This window comes from Podarcis bocagei (genome assembly GCF_964188305.1).
Source record: "Podarcis bocagei genome assembly, chromosome: 12".
Lineage (NCBI taxonomy): Eukaryota > Metazoa > Chordata > Lepidosauria > Squamata > Lacertidae > Podarcis > Podarcis bocagei.
Genome location: NC_138137.1, coordinates 48,752,999 through 48,770,236, shown reverse-complemented (window position 1 = coordinate 48,770,236; position 17,238 = coordinate 48,752,999). Strand labels below are relative to the sequence as shown.

At 38.6% G+C, this 17,238-nt stretch overlaps 1 protein-coding gene and 1 long non-coding RNA gene across 4 annotated transcripts in view; one reads left to right on the top strand and one right to left on the bottom strand.

The window, feature by feature from the left end:
* LOC308569751 overlaps positions 1 to 17,238 on the bottom strand; it is a 52,648-nt gene that overhangs the window by 2,396 nt on the left and 33,014 nt on the right. The window contains exon 5 of one of the 2 annotated variants that reach the window (XR_014000804.1): positions 11,804 to 14,079. The exons of the other annotated variant lie outside the window; for it this stretch is intronic. This is a non-coding gene — a long non-coding RNA (uncharacterized lncRNA). Of the gene's footprint in view, positions 1 to 11,803; positions 14,080 to 17,238 lie in introns of those variants that run through there. 2 annotated transcript variants of the gene reach the window in all.
* Positions 1 to 17,238, top strand: part of UBE3C (ubiquitin protein ligase E3C) — a 58,538-nt gene that overhangs the window by 17,979 nt on the left and 23,321 nt on the right. For both annotated transcript variants that reach the window (XR_014000750.1, XM_081163512.1), the window contains exons 11-15: positions 7,006 to 7,092; positions 8,316 to 8,473; positions 9,267 to 9,499; positions 16,463 to 16,567; positions 17,149 to 17,236. Coding sequence is in view for 1 of the 2 variants with exons in the window: in XM_081163512.1 (XP_081019638.1) it covers positions 7,006 to 7,092; positions 8,316 to 8,473; positions 9,267 to 9,499; positions 16,463 to 16,567; positions 17,149 to 17,236 (671 nt within the window). In the remaining variant the exon portion in view is untranslated. The remainder of the gene's footprint in view (positions 1 to 7,005; positions 7,093 to 8,315; positions 8,474 to 9,266; positions 9,500 to 16,462; positions 16,568 to 17,148; positions 17,237 to 17,238) is intronic.

Genomic DNA, 17,238 nt, shown 5'->3' with positions numbered 1-17,238 from the left:
TACATGAATCCAGCTGGCTAAGCTAAACTTTTCTCAAACAGCAGCTCCACATGCCCTATGGGGCAGTGGTGGTGATGGGTTAGTTTCAAAAACAGTTTATTGATATATCTTTGTGGGTGGGTCCAGCTATTAACGCAGGGGAACAAACTAAAAACCCTGGCCCACCTCTTTAAGAGGTTAGCTAAATGTGAGAGGTGTTGATTAGAAAGACTTAAACATTAAATGTAACTGTGGACCTTCATAAAATACTGACCAATACAAGAGGTAGTGATTGGCATTGGCTGACCCCCCCCCCCGAATAAGTGGTACAGCTACCTCTTTAACTTTAAACTCACAAGAAATGGTGAATTGCACAGTTACTGGGAATACCATAAATACTCCTGGTATTTTGGGAATGCCCTACTACAGTTGACTCAAACTGCTTGGTAAACAACGATATAGAAAGCTAAGTGGTGCAGTCTCTTTAGCCCACTGGTGTTTATAGCTACTCAAGGAAGTAAGATGTCAGTGAAACTGTGATCACTTGATTAGGGTAATTAGTTCTTTGTCAACTAATGGCATTAGAACAGGATGTGAGACCTGGAGATCATAGCAGAAGCTGAATTAGTATGCCTCTCTTTATTGCAAGTGGTCTATTGCCTTGGATAGTAATTAAGGGATTTAAATGGACCATTGCTCTGACTTGTGGTTTATTGGTGAACTGTGTAGTAAAGGTGCTTAATTAGTGACGTTTCTATAGCCTTAATTGTATGACGACAGCCTCTATTTCCTCCAAGGAGCTGTGCTTAAAATCCTGTAGTTCTTTGTGTGAATTTATTTGGTTTTGCTTCCAGGTTATGAAAGTGGTTAACTTTAATTGTGTGCATGTTAAGCTGGAAGCCCTTTCAGACCCACAGCTCACCTTTAACCCAAAGGAGCCTGCTTTTAATTGTTTTAGTGTCTGCCTTTCTCTTCTTTGGGTGACAAAGGAGAGATTTCTGGCAGGTGCACCTTGGCATGCAGGATATGTGTACCTGCTTAAATTCACTTTTATGTAATCAGTCAGTAAAAATAAGGGCGCTCTACCCTCCTTTCTTGATCACCCCTTTCTATTTTTTATTTTCTAGTTATGAGGGGTGGAATACTAAATGAAAAATGGTGTTCGTATTGTTGGAATGCCCTACTACACTCAAAGACCAAAGTATCAATTAGAGCAATATACTGATTTCCAGTTCCGTTTCTGGGAAAGTTGTTCTCTATGGAAGAATTAAAATATTGTATTTACAATGCAAAAAGCAGAGTTACACATAAGGGCAGGTTAAGAGTGCAGTCCTAACATCTTTGTGGTGTGTTCACACTTGCAAAGCTGATGACATAAATACTTCCTTATCTTCGTATCCATTTGGTAGACGGAGGTCTCTTTGTTGCTGTGTTAGTATTTGTGCCAATGTAAGCACAAGGCATCGCTGCAGGTCAGGCTGCAGTGAGTGCACAGGCCTTGAGTGTGTGCTGTGAGAAAGCAATAAAGATCAGAGGCAGGCAGTAGCACTGGCCAGTGTCTCTATTCCCTGCCTTTTACCTTTGTCTTCAAGTTAGGAGTTAGGAGGATCCGGGGCATGGTCTGGAGGATACAGCAACTTTGCTGAAGCTTGAGAGATCTGGGTCTGGTCTGTTCCTGAGTAGGAAACTGCCTGGGAGTCCTATGTATGCCATCTGGAGCTCCATGATGGAAGAAAGGTGGGATATAAATGTAATAATTAGATGAGAGACATGGAGTATCTGTATGATGGAAGGGCACAGTTACTATGTGTATTTAAACCCGCCGGAGTCTGTGGACTTCCTCAAAGCACTTCTACTTGAAGCAGGCGGGGGGCAGGCAAAGAAACCTGCTTTGTACAGGATCTGCTTGCCCACTCAAAGGAGAAGGTGCTGCCTGTCAGCTGATATCATATGTGACATCATCTGATGGATGAGTGGGCGTGGTGTGGGGAAAATGGCCTCACGGGCCGAATTGAACTCCCTGATGGGCCAAAGGTTCCCCACCCCTGTTCTAATTGAGAAAAACAATTTAGCTCAATGTCTACCCAGAAGGAAGTCCCATTGATTTCATCATCATAATAATAATAATAATAATAATAATAATAATAATAATAATAATTTATTATTTATACCCCGCCCATCTGGCTGGGCCTCCCCAGCCACTCTGGGCGGCTTCCATAAAAACCAAAAATACAATAAAATATCACACGTTAAAAACTTCCCTGAACAGGGCTGCCTTAAGATGTCTCCTGAATGTCAGGTAGTTGTTTATCGCTTTGACATCTGCTGGAAGGGCGTTCCACAGGGCGGGCGCCACTACCGAGAAGGCCCTCTGCCTGGTTCCCTGTAGCTTTGCTTCTCGCAATGAGGGAACCGCCAGAAGGCCCTCGGCGCTGGACCTCAGCGTCCGGGCAGAATGATGGGGGTGGAGACGCTCCTTCAGGTATACTGGACCGAGGCCGTTTAGGGCTTTAAAGGTCAGCACCAACACTTTGAATTGTGCTCGGAAACGTACTGGGAGCCAATGCAGGTCTTTCAAGACCGGTGTTATATGGTCTCGGCGGCCGCTCCCAGTCACCAGTCTAGCTGCCGCATTCTGGATTAGTTGTAGTTTCCGAGTCACCTTCAAAGGTAGTCCCACGTAGAGTGCATTGCAGTAGTCCAAGCGAGCCTTACTTCTAGGTAATTGAATATTAGATTGCAACCATACTCTCCTCCCATGTATATGTCTGTACTGGGAGTACTAGTTCCTTTTAACTGCCTGTTTGATTTTTCAGTAAATGGGAATGTCAGGATAGATTCTAGAATAACTAGGACTATATTATACTATTGAGTCTATACTATTGAGTCTATTTCTATGTTGTGTCAGCACTGTGATGCACTAGGTGTACAGAGAAAAGCAATTTTGGAATAAATTGTGCCTAAAGAAAATGACCATTTGTTCTTAAGCAGTTAGTTCTTACACCTCTAATCCATCTTTGCCAATGTGCTATTGTAGTTAAATAACTGAATGTTTTCATTGCCTATAAAACCATGTGACTATTCTTTGTAGTGCTTGCTAATTTCATTTCATATAGAACTCTCTTCTGCTTTTTTTGCTTTTTTTGGTAAAGTTAATTTGAATTGTCTGCCTTCTAATTTTGTTTCCTGTCTGCTTGTTGCCTGTCAAGATGGATAGAAATTCAGAATAGAGTGAAATTTTCAGAAGTACCAGCCAGAAGTAAAATAATGAATTACTGCTTTTATTCCCAGTTACATATGGCTATGAGAGATAACTTTGCCTGATGGAATTGTAGACGTCCATCCCTCAGCTACTATTTTGTTATGCCTATAATGTTACATTTTGAGTCGGTCAAAGTTAAATGCACACTATATTTCTGCAAAATCAGATATTGGAATTGCTGAATAATTCACAAGTTGCTTGCTGTGTTTTATTTTTCCCAGTTTGGAAGAGAAAAACTTGATTGGTATTTACTGGTTCCATGTTGAGCATGGAAATGTGAGGCATAGGAAGTATGAGGTATAGCTGTGTGCTGCACCTGCTTTGGGTCCGGGCTAGGCTGGAACCATGGATAGCTAGAACCAAATTTAGGCTTGGAAGGGGGCTCTCAGGAACATCCTGTAGAGGATTCTGGATTTTTCTGTTGACTAGACAAAAACAGATTGAGACTAGTGCAGGGGTGGCTAACCTTTGGCTTTGAAGATGTTGCTGGACTGTGGTTCCCATCATCCCTTACTATTGACTATGCTGTCAGGTGCCATAAGAAAGCTGCAGAGATAGCACAGGATAGTACGCACCCTGGAAATGATCTCTTTTCAGCATCTGCCTTCTGGTAGAAGATATAGGGTTATAAAGACCAGGACTAGCTGCCTGAGAAACAGTTTCTACGCAAATGCAATTCTGGTTCTAAATGCAGCATAAGGAGTCTTTATAGTATATTGTATTTTAAAATGGGGTTTCAAAGTTTTTAGGGGTTTTTGAATGTTTTATGTAGATTTCCAATTTCATTGTTCTGTATGGGACAATGACAATAAAGATATCATATATCGTTGACTGGGGTTGATGGAAGGACGTACAAGGGCTGTAGATCACATGCTTTGCATGCAAGCAATCCAATATTTTTTTATTTAAATCAGATTTTTTTAATTTAAATTGGATTTTTAAAATAAAATGCTTTTGGAGGAAAAATCTTTCTAAATATAGTTTTTTATTTATCTTACATTATAGTCCAAAGGCTATTCATCAGGAAATAAGATTTGTTTTAAGTTTTTCATGTGTGCTAAAACTCAGCCTAAGGTGTGTGTTTTTTTTAAAAAATTGTTTAACCACATCAGTTAACAAACATGGATACATATGCTGTAATGTTATTGTTTCAGTTAAGTAAATTGTTTAAATTGTTATTAAGGAAATGGTTATTTTTCTCCTCCCAATAAAGTACAGCAGAAAAGTTGTCCAAATATAAACCGTTAACTTATTAAACCTCACAATAATTTCATAATATCTGTCAATGTTTTTCTAATAGTATAATCAAATCAGTAATTTTCGATATAACTGTAAAAATTACTCTGAAAATTTATTATTCCAAAAATGAAACCATCTGGTTGTAAATATTAAGATTATATTTTTTTTGTAAAAAAAAAATTTAAATCGTGATTTAAATCGATTTGATTTAAATCAATTTGATTTAAATCAAATCCACCCTGATGAGAACTGCTCATCTTCTAACATTAGGTGGATGAGACTCAGGAAAATTCGCCTTTCTAGTTAGAGAGAACCCATGTTTTCAGAGAAACTGTTAAAGGCACCTCTGGGAAGCAGCTGTGCTTCACAGAAATGTTCTTTGCAAAGTGAAGAACATTTATCAATGTATCGTGAAATTACTATTCTGAGCTTGTGTTAAAATCCGCATGCCACACTGCATAAAAATATCTAGAGAGCGTCTTGCTTGTTTGTGCAGGGTAGAAGTCCTGGACAGGCATTAGCAGAAAGGCAGCATTTGTTTACAGTTCCTTGGTGGTGTTTCCGAATGGCTCACTTAATATTATGTAATTGCAGTCACATCTGTTATCTTCTACCTGTAGCATCTTCCAGTTTGAAGGAAGTGTCAAAATGTGTTGCCCTACTGTGGTGACCTTTTATCCAGCTGTATGAGCTTGTCTCATTCTATTGTATTCTCTTCATTAACTTAAATGGTCTCTGTGGGAAACTGGGCCCAATTTATGACCTAGCCAGAAAATCTTGCCGTTAACTAATTAACTTACAGCATCACCTCAGCTAAATAAAGCTTAATGGGTCATTTAATCTCTCCCATTCCAACAGAAATAATTTTACACTTTTTTAATAAAAAAAGAGAAGCCAAGGGTTAACAAGATACCCTTCTGCCAAACACACACAAATCATGTACTCTTTGTGAACAACTAGATGCTTGCTTAGAGAAACTGCAGGATTCACATAAAATTGCTGTGTTTTACCCAACTCTTCCCTTAAACTTAACAGATGTAAAATAAATAAAGACAAAGCCTTGGAGGCCTTTGGCAGCCCAGTAGCTCAAGCTGAAATTGGATACTTCCTCCTTCCAACTCCCCATTATTTGAAGCTAGTTATCCCATATTTGTTCTATTTAAAATATTTTTATTTTGTTTCTCAGTCAAAGACTCTCAAGGTGGCTAATAACATTTTAAAACGATACGTATATTCAAATTACAACAATTAAAACAAAATACTAAAACTGACTCCATTAGCAGACAGTAATAAAACAGCAGTACAATCAAATGCTACTAAAAGCTAGAGAAAATAAAATGTCCTAACAGATAATACGTGTTGGGTGAGATGTGTTAATGTACATAAGTAATTGGGTTATGCTGCTTTACAATTGCTGCCAGAAATGGAAAAAGGCCATTTAAATCTTGTTTTAATTTCATTTGAATTCTTTAAGCGTTAATTGTTTATAGAGCTGTGGTTGTAGATAAGGGTGCACTTTGCTGGGAATTTCAAAGCTTTTCCTTTTGGGATTGGTAATAGTAGATGTAGCTTTGGAAGGAATTTGCTGGCTTCCTGGACTCTTTCCCTCTTAGTTGGGTTGGGAAGTGGATCTAAAACTCCACCACCAACTCAGGCCATTTTGATAGGTGCCTGGGGCCACCTACCTTTATTTATTTTCAACTATAATTACTTATTTCAGAATATAATTCAGTGCTTTAAATTTTTAACACCTTTTGCTGTTGCCACTGTGGGTCAGAGAAAAAGGTGCCAGTGGATGGAAAGGAAGAACTGGTGCACTCCCAGTTCATTCTTTTCAGTTCGGCCCCGCAGGAATTCCTGTCCTACATCAGGTGAGCACAATTTTGGGGAAACCCCCTGACCAAATGGTGAGGCCTGGCAGTCCTAGTTAAGCCTGTGGACCTGAGGTTCTGCACACCTGCCTTAGGGAGATACACATTACAGTTAAGTGTTACAGACCCAAACCATACTAAGACCTTTATTCACGTTCTCAGTGATCTTGGAAATTCCATAGGCTCTTATGGCTTAAGATATGGAAAAATACATGTAGTAGTTCTTGAATATTTGAAACGTTTTTTGCATGGAAGCTCAATGTTTTTGAAAAGTTGCAGGAAGGTTATAATTCTGTTGAAGGGTCTTCCCATAATATCACCGTTCACAGCAGCTTTTGTGTAATAAATTGAATACATGTGACTAACTACAACTATAATTTGGAAGGCCCCTGTAATGATTAGTGAAGCATAGAAGAACAGGTTAACAGATCATCTCTGATTACTTGTAGCATGGTAAATGAGTGCTATCGTCTTTACATTTGGAAGGCATCTGTACAGTTAAAACAGAGATAAAATAAAGCGAGTTGACTAGTACTGGAAAGAATACCTATTTAGGCATGTTGCTTTGAGATAAATATTGAAATGAAAGTTGACAAAGATGCTTTTTATTACCCACACGATATTCTTCAACCTGTTTCCTTTTTTCCTTTTTAGACTTCTGTACAGCTTGGCTTTTAATGCCAGGTTCCTGAGGCATCTTTGGTATTTAATCTCCTCAATGACTACACGAATGATTACTGGGTATGTCATATTCATTAATAATCTAAATGTAAATGGAGCAGTGTGTGCCAGTGCAGAACCAAACAGTGTGTGAGAATAAATGGGAGGTGTGTTGTACTTGGAGAAGGAGGTGCCATCTTAAGAGGCACTGCCTCTTATGTGAGAATGAAGAAGGAAGTTTCCTCTAAAACTATGCCTGATGTCTTGTTTGCGGGCTTCCCAAAGGCATCTTGTTGGCCACTGAGAACAGGATGCTGGGCGCTAGATGGGCTTTTGGTCTGATTCAACAAGGCTCTTCTTAGTTCTTAACATGCCTAGGCATCATCTAAATACAAAATACACTTTAAAAAAAGCATATTTATATGGATAACTGGGAATGCAGCACAAGGTAAATTTACTCATGTATGCTCTCTTTTCCATACCATGTTGATTATGTGGAGGAGCAAACACATGAATGGGAGTTATTATTTCTTTAATGGGGGGAGCCCTTTTACACTTGCATAATTTCACTCCTGAGCTAGATATTATTATTGATGAACCAATTTAGCTTGCATAAGATGAAATGAAATTATATTTGTTACCCTTACTAGGCCAAAATATGGTTGTTCGTGCTGGCTCTTGATCCTGAAGTTGCATCAGTCTCTATAAGTACTGTGATGCACTGATACACCTATCACGTCTGCCCATCCACCTGGGAATTTAGCTTTGGTTCCCCTCCCCCCCTCAACTTCAGTGCACCTCATTTTTCCAATTAGAACATGCTATTTAAGACTTCTTAATATGAGTGTCTGTACATTCTGGTATGTTAGTGTCTTCTCTGTAGATATTCATAAAATAGCTTTTAACATTTTTAACGCCTGGCTAAGTGACAGAAAATACCTAATGTTCCGTTGGGATATTCAGCTGCGTGATAACCATCCTGAGAATATTATATAAACAGAAACATAAATGCCAGCATTATTTTATTAGAATCCATGTTAAAAGCTAAATTATGAATCTTCCACCTTTTAAATATAAATAAAACAAATATGTATTTATTTAATAATTTTGTGTACCTCCCTTCATCTAAAGGCCCAAAAATATTATTTGCAGATTCTAAAAAGCATATTTCATCATTTTAAACTTGTTCCGTATTGTGGCATCGGGAAAATAAAAATCACCTCAAGTCCTCCCCCCCCCACCCCCAGTTCCCAGGTCCTAAGATTAAAATAATGACTGCTCTTCTTTTGTTCTGTTCTGTTAAGGTCTATGGTGCCACTCCTTCAGGTGATATCACGTGGCTCACCCATGTCTTTAGAAGATTCTAGTCGGATCATCCCTCTCTTTTATCTTTTTAGTTCCTTGTTTAGTCACTCGCTTATTTCTATACATGATAATGAATTCTTTGGTGATCCTATAGAAGGTAAGAGTATCCTCCCCAACAGCTTTTGTCTAGTGAAATATTTCCCCTCAAAACTCATATTGTTGTTATAAACACATGGTCGTGTGTGTGTGTATGTGTATTATCCACACACACCCGGGCTGGAAGTGTACAGTTTTCCCCAAAATTCTACAAAACTGAGTAACTGTTGGTTGTCTCATTGTTTGGTTGTTGCTATAATTATACCATAATTTTGAAATATTCTCCTGTTGTTTGTCTGTCCCTGCCCTTTAGAATCTCTCAGGAGTGGAGGGGAAATATTGCTGAATTTGCTGGGGTTTTATTCAGGCCTGTAGCAACTTATGACTTTCAAGCTGGACAGAACCCATTGGACACACAATAGTCGTCTGCAGGCTGCTTAAGCATCCTTTATTTTGGCAATTGAAAGCAGCCATGCAGTAAAAAGGAGCATTCTGGTGCTTCCCTACATGGTGTGTAGGCTGTGTTGGGCTTTTTGGGTTAGAAGTTGTATGGATTTGGTTAAAAACAAAGTGCCAAACTTGAGTTTTGAAATTGCTGCTAAATTGTCATAGATAAAACAATAGGGAAGGTTTTATTAGACTTGCACTGCTTGTATAAAATTGGCATGCAAAAATGTTAAAACCCAAGCCCTGTACTTATTCCGCTATATTAGAAATGTAGCTAACTCTTAGCTACATTGAAAGCAAAGAGGCATAATTCTAACCAGAGATCCAAAATAGATCCAAAATATCTTCTCTAGTTCTGTCTTGTACTTTGGGTCCAGAGAAATAACTTCTAGTTATGTATTGCCTAGTTGTAGGTCCAAGGCAGTCATCGATGATGCCTTTTACGTTAGAAGAACTGGTAATATTATCACGCTGCCTTCGAGATGCTTGCTTAGGAATCATTAAATTGGCATATCCTGAAACCAAACCAGAAGTTCGTGAAGAATACATTGCAGCATTTAGAAGTGTTGGAGTCACCACAAATACAGAAATGCAACAGTGCATCCAAACAGAACAGAAACGGTGGATTCAACTCTTTAAGGTACAGTATAGTTTTGATTTATATATAGAACTTCCCTTTTCATGCACTTTAAGCATGGAGATAACACAGGTGATGATGTCTACATATGGAGTTAGCACCTGATTTAATTACAAAGACAGTAAGAGAGATTAGTTTTTTAATTAAAGGGTTTTTTATAGAGTATGTTTCTCCTGATTGTAAAGGCTATTATAAAATAGTATTTCTGGCAGTATACTTTTAATCTAATTGAATTTAAGTGGGATCTTAGAATTGTTAAAAATGCCATTATATCTTGGAACAAGTAGTTCTCTTGAGGAGCTTAGATGCAGAAAGGAGAAGTGATCTAGAAAATGGGTGGTACATTCGTTTCTGATTCAGCTACTGATGTTTAGCTGTCAGTTCTTGCAGATGTTACATATCCATAAATAATGAGTATCCTAGGGTCACCATTGTCCTATGGATGATTATTGGCATGTTTAGAGCTTATTGCTGTGCTTTCAGACAGTTTGGAACAATGCAGTAAAAAGGACCAAACTGAGTAGGGCTTTAGAGATGGGTCTTTTACAAAAATAGATAACATAAGTTGGTTTTTTATTTTATTTTTAAAAGAAACTATTCTGTTAACACAAGGGTGGGGAACATGGGACATTCCAGATGTTGGACTATGGTTGGCTGGGCTGATGATAGTTGTAGTCTAAGAACATCTGGAGGACACCTGGTTGGCAACCCTTTCTAAGTGAATCAGTAGGGCTAATAATACATTCTTCAGTTTCCCCCTATTTTTGTTTTTTCTCTGTTGAGACAAACAATCTTGGAGCTATGCCCATGGTCCATACTTCATGTACTGTTTTTCTGGGGTGTCTGTATGATCTTAAGCTCCTTTTTGAGTACCGTACACATTGCAGAGCCTGGCTGAAAAGCTATTGTGTGGATATCAACCACCTATGGGTGCAGCAAACCAAGACTTTGTTTGCACATCTGTTACAGTGTTTCAGGGAGACAAAATGAATAGTCTTCTACCCAGTCTATTTTTTCTTTCTTTTTTGGCAACCCAAGGTTGAACAACACTAAGGAGGTGGGTTAGGAACCGAGAATATAACGGTTGTGCAAGAAAGTGCTTGACTTGCCATGAAATTTCTGCAGCAAACACATATAGTCAGCTAAAATTACTCATTAAAGGAGTGGAAGCAGAAGAAATGCATTTTCCAAATTGAATGCTAGATTTACAGTCGGTTTAATACTGGCGACCTCTCACACACTAATGTTCAGTTCGAGTCATCAGCCGTCCCTTCAGGTCTTTTATCACTGCTTTTGTCAAGCTATCTATTTAATTGAAAGAAGTTAATTGAATGAAAATGATCAACTAAGCTTGTATTAATATTGCTAATGGAACTTTCTTCTTGGCCATGTTTGGAGAAAGATGTCATGCTAGACTTTAGGAAAGGCCCATTAATGCTTGCACTTAACCTGATGGGCTAATTAAGGAATGCTTATTCATTCTACAAGTCTACAATAGCCTCTATCCCGCCCATTTTGCCCGATTTTTACAACACATTTCACTTACGAGCATGAACATTACGGACATTACCAGTGATGAGAGTAACTGATAATGTTTTGATTGTGTTGAATACGGTCCTAATGCATCACTAAAGTTAGAATTTTTGCAGATTGATCTAATATCTGTTTGCACAATTTTATTTAATTAGATGTCCTTTCATTATCCTGTTACATGCTCAGTTTGTTAAGCTGGGCAGAGAGGCCCAACATATGTTTTTGTATGTTATGAAATCATGCCATGTCCTTGCGCTGTGCATCATTACAACCATTTAGCGAACTATCTGGTGTTGAAATCTACAAAAAGAACTGTTTTAACGCCTATGTAGAGTTGTTAAAATTTGGAAAGATTCCAGTGGGCCTTGATAATTAATAACTACAAAGAAAAGCAAGTTGCAGAATAATGTTCACCAAAGAAGAAATATATATACAGTGGTGCCCCGCAAGACGAATGCCTCGCAAGACGAAAAACTCGCTAGACGAAAGGGTTTTCCGTTTTGGAGGTGCTTCGCAAAACGAATCTCCTATGGGCTTGCTTCGCAAGACGAAAATGTCTTGCGAGTTCCTGCGGGGTTTTTTCCTTCCCCCCCCTTTTTCTAAGCCACTAAGCCGCTTATCAGCTGATCCGATAAGCTGATAAGTCGCTAAAAGCCGCTAATAGCGCTAATCCGCTAATCCGTCAATGGGCTTGCTTTGCAAGACGAAAAAACCGCTAGACAAAGAGAATCACAGAACGGATTCTTTTCGTCTTGCGAGGCACCACTGTAATGCATTTCTCTTAATCTGTGTGTATTCCGTGCCTTTAAAAATGGAACTGCACAAGATACACCTCTGTGGCCAAGGGATGGAAACACGTGGTCCTCCAGATCTGACTCCCATCATCCCTGAACACACCCCATGGCTGATGGGAGCTTAAGTCCAACATCTGGAGGGCTACAGATTTCCCATCCCTTTTGCCCAACACAAAAATGATAGAATCTCAGCAGGTTACAGCAGAGTGCTGATAACGCCAAGGTTGCAGGTTAGATCCCCGTATGGGACAGCTGTGTATTCCTGCATTTAAGGAGGTTGGACTAGATGATCCTTGGCTTCCCTTCCAACTCTTTGGTCTATATGTCAGATATAACATAGACCCAACGCATTTTAATTTCTCTTCTGTCATGTTCTGTGAATGTAGGAGTCTCTGGTAAACGAATTGAATGAGATTTGTAGAATATAGTCTGTACTAAAGGTTTCAAGTCCTGCATTTTTGCATGAGATTCAATTTTTTGCACAAAAGTTGTAGTGGGTGATGCTCTCACTGATAACCCATCACAAAAAAATTCCCATTACCTAGACATACATGCACAGTTCAATCCTTCTCTTTGAAATCTGCCCCAAGAAGGGAAGAAATCAGTGTCTCACTCAAGCAATGTGCATTCCTACTTCTAAAGTACAGTACAGTAGTAACTTCTTACATAAGGAACCAGTTTGCAACAAATTTACTCTTCCTTTCGTGCCAAAGGGCAGCTGAAAGAGAGGGATTGTAGGTGCCACTTCAAAACAAATAGTTTTATCCTTGTTTGTGTGCTTCTGCTGTTGACAAACCTGACTTATCCTTAGTTTCCACTCTCCAAGAATTTTTTAAATGAAAAATTGGATACAAACCTATTGAACTAACAAAGTTTATGAATTTGTTTTGTTTCTATCAAAAAAACAAAATGCTTTCACCCATATTCTAGTTCTAAATGTTTTCCAAAAGCTCAAGAGATTCCTAAAACAATTTGTAAAAACAACGGAACCTTACTTAAGAGAATAATTTTTAAAGTTACAGTTACATTTAGTTTTACTTTCCAAATAAAGAGGGGACAAGATAGAAATTTAGATAATTATTAGGCATGGTATGGAGAAAGTGGATAGAGAATTATCCCTGTCTCTCCCCACCCCAATATAATAGGGCCCCGATCTAGGGCCCAAGATCACCCCATGAAGCTGGTTTGTAGAAGATTCAGGTCAGATAAAAGGAAGTGCAGCACATAGGAATTCACTGCCACAGGCTGACAACATGGGTGGCATTAAAAGGGGATGAGACAAATTAATGGAGGATAAGGCAATCAACAGCTAGGCACTACTTCTATAATCATACACCGCATGCTTCTGAATACTAAATTCAGACAGATTCAAATTACAAGAAGATTTTGCCTAAACATTAGGGTCAACTTTCTGACAGTGTTAGAAACTGAGATATGAAAGCTAAGAGCTAAATGGCACTTTAAACCTAGGTTACGGGCGCAACAGCTGAATGTCTAGGCACATCTTTTTAATAACAAGAATACAAAGCTTGAAAATGAATGAACTGCAGCTAAAATATTATGTTCATTTTTCACGTGGTCTAGTCCTTCCCCTACCCACCCCTCTAATATTCTTAAGAGGGTGGCTGGAAGTGGGGAGGCAGAAAAAGGTAACCCTTTCCTTCTACTCTGCAGTTTTAATCTGAAATTTTAGGCGCAGTCCTGCGCCCAGAGCTCAGAAACTGCTCGCGCTAATGAAATTCCCAATGGCAAAATGCGCCTGGAACAATGGGAGTTTCAAACACTGTTCTGACAGTAAGAGCTGCATAGTAGGGGGTTGGACTAGATGACTCGTTGGGTCCCTTCCAACTCTACAATTCTGATTCTTCATCCTGCCTTTGCACTTCCCATGGGCTTTTAATTGGTCATTGTGAGAAAAGGAATGTTGGACAAGAATAGATAGGCCTCTGGTATGATCCAGCAGGGCTCTTTATGTTCTTGCCTCATTTTTAGAATAAAGAATGGTTCCCTTTTGTAAATGCCCCCCTGCTCTGGTGTGTTTCTGAGCAGGCTTGTAGGAAATTGGTCACCCACCCCCTCAAAAAAAGAAAAAAGAAAAAGAAGAAGCACTAAAGACTATCTCTGCCTCAGATTAATTTCTTTGAATGTCTTTCAGATTACTTCCCTCAGTGCTTGAAAGGTTTCACATGCAATATCTCATGACGTTTGCAATCAGGGCCTAATGGAATCAGTGCTTGAGTGACCAACTTGGCTAACCTGCATTGAATTTTACAAAGGGCAAAAAGTGGTGAAAAAGATTCTGCATAATCATACAGATCTCCTAATGGTCCCCCCACCAGTAGTTTTCTAACCTGTAAAAAGTTCACTTAATAAACCAGGTCATTAAAAAAAAAATCTTCAGTATGTGGAAAGGAAGCCCTTTTGATTGTCCATTAAGTTCTTTTGCTCCTTTTGGCATCTGCCCACTAATGCACCAGTTGAGACATTATTGAAGTAATTACATTTTTTTAAATAAAAGAAAACCCCTATTGGCTCCATACTGTACAGCATAGTGCCATACATCTACTGTGCTGCTTTCAAACTTGATATAACTGTATGGGAAGGGCAGGGATTTTGTTTAGTCTTATAAATTAAAAATGAGTGCCTTAAAATGTTCAATTACGATCTGAGTCTTGGATCATCATATGCATTCTTGGATCTTGTGAATGTCCCAAGGAAGGGAATATGTGACATCTCTTTTCTAGCACTATTCTTTTTCCTACCTCCAATAATCACCTGTGATCTAGCACTGGTACCTGTTGGAGGAACTGGATATTTACGTAGGTGTTAATTTCTTTTATGATCGCAAATCACCTGATGTATGAGATAAATCAACAGGAAAGGTCAACTAAGCCAGTTACTATGGCAATGACCCAGTGTTTAAGTCATGTCAGCTCATTAGTCAGTCAGTCTGTCCATGAGTTGGAGTCTGTGTTACGTCTTGAAGGTGGAGCAACAGAGATACTTTATGCTTGTATATATCTGTATCTGTAGAGCCGACAAGCTGTATGTATACAGTGGTGCCTCGCAAGACGAAATTAATTCGTTCCGTGAGTCTTTTCGTCTTGCAATGTTTTTCGTCTTGCGAAGCACGGTCCGTCGCAACTGCGCCTCTTCAAGCAGCTTTAAGAAAAAAGCGAACAAACTCGCAAGACGTTTTCATCTTGCGAAGCAAGCCCATAGGGAAATTCGTCTAGCGAAGCAACGCAAAAACCGAAAAACCCTTTCGTCTAGCGAGTTTTTCGTCTTGCAAGGTATTCGTCTTGCGGGGCACCACTGTATATGAACACCTAGAACTGTATTACTAAAGCCTTATCTTTTACAGCCGTAAACTATTTTGGATTTTAAGCTGCCTCTGGGTGGGGACTGGAACTGTGGGGCAACTACTTCTATGTGGGTATCTTACTCAGATCTCCTGCCTCCTGAAACTTTGTCCTTATATCATGAGGATGGGATACTGGCCTGTTGAAATGTAAAACCTTTACAACAGGGAGCTGCAGCAAGCCTTGGTCTTGTACACTTCCATCTCTTCCTTAGGTGCATTTGTAAAGAGGAGTTAAGAAATATTCAGTTCCATTTTTAAATAACTGCCGCTTGTTGTGACATCTGAAGTGTACAAACTGGTTAATCTTAACTATGGCCTATTCCAACAAAACAATAGTAAAGATTAACCACAGTTTTTCTGGGCTCAGATGTCATGACAAATGACAGTTAATCTGAAATGGAAACAATACTTTGCTGAGGCTTACTGTGGCTCATTCTTGTAATGCTGAACCATAGTTTAGTAGTATATCCGAATATAGCCACTATTCAGACAATGACTGCAGTTAGTGCAAAATGAGGCAGTACAATTGTTGTGCTTAAAGATTGGCACTGGCTACCTGTTGGCTACTGGGCTGAGTTACTGTAGGTACAAAGGGCTCTTAATTGTTTGGGACCAGATTACTTAATAGGTCACCTTATTCCATACATATTGATGCAATCACTTTGATCTGTGGAACTTGGGCCATGTCTACATTTGCAAGGAGTAATTCCCTTAATGTGGCAGCACCTGTCCTTTGGACAGTCGCCATGACTGTACTGTTTTAGATGTCTGCGGAAAACTTTTCTGTTTCAACTGGCCTATCCAGACGTGTAATTTTGTTTCATTTGCTCTTAAATCTGTTTTAGATGTTTTATTGTATGTGGTTGTTTTTATGTTTTAAATTTGTTTTAATTTACTTTTTAAAGCTTTATTTATTCATTTATTTATTTAGTGTGTGTTTTCTGCCCAGAGAATGGCAGGATGTAAATTTAAGTTAATAAATGGTACAATTGGGTATTCTATTCTAAATTATGTTAAATGAAAACAATTTTGTTTCCTTGACTTTCCTCGAAATCCGATTTTATTTTACATGTTGAGAGATTTCAGTTGTTTTGATGAAGAAGTAATTTAAAGTAATTTATCTAATGAACTTTGGCCAAATATTTGATTACTTAATCATGTCTCTTAAGAACAAAAATACTGTAACATTGTATATTTTAAAACATTGCTGCTTTGTCTGTGGTATTCTGAAAAAGACAAAGTTACAATCTATATTGATATATTTCTGCCATCCAGGTAATCACTAACTTGGTGAAAATGTTGAAATCTAGAGATACAAGAAGGAATTTCTGTCCACCAAACCACTGGCTTTCAGAACAGGAGAACATTAGAGCAGATAAGGTAATACAGATGTGGCTGTTTTAAAAAACTCTTCTTTTAAAATCAAACACTGTACAGATTTAAATTCAGTTTCCTTTTAAAATCAAACTCCTGGTATTAATCATCACATATGTACTTTAGTACAATTCTGGTGTGCAGGTGTTAACCCGACACCTTGAAGCATTTGACATGTTTACGTCACTTGTTCCCAGTTCTCTATTTGTGATATGTTTGCCATTTCCTATGCATGCTTACTAAGAAGAAAGTTGCACTAAGTTCAGTGGTACATACTTGGGAATAATTTTGTGTAGGATTGTAGCATTGATACACAAGGTATTTGTCATATTCCCTGATAAACTTGTGATGCCTTGCTCTGTTGCCCAGTGCATATGTAGAGTTAATCAGAATTTATTAATTGGGAGTGGTGTTTTATTTGAGTTGAGCATTATTTTAATACATGGTTTCTGTTTTCCTAGAACATGGTTTGCAGTATCCTAACAGCTGTATGTCATTTGAAACTCTGTTTCTGATAATGATAATGATTAAACTGTCTTAAGGTTTTGACATGAAATATTTAACTATTATATTTAATAAACAACTAGGTTACACAGCTTTATGTGCCATCAGCCAGGCATGTATGGAGAGTGAGAAGAATGGGAAGAATAGGACCTCTGCAGTCTACTCTAGATGGT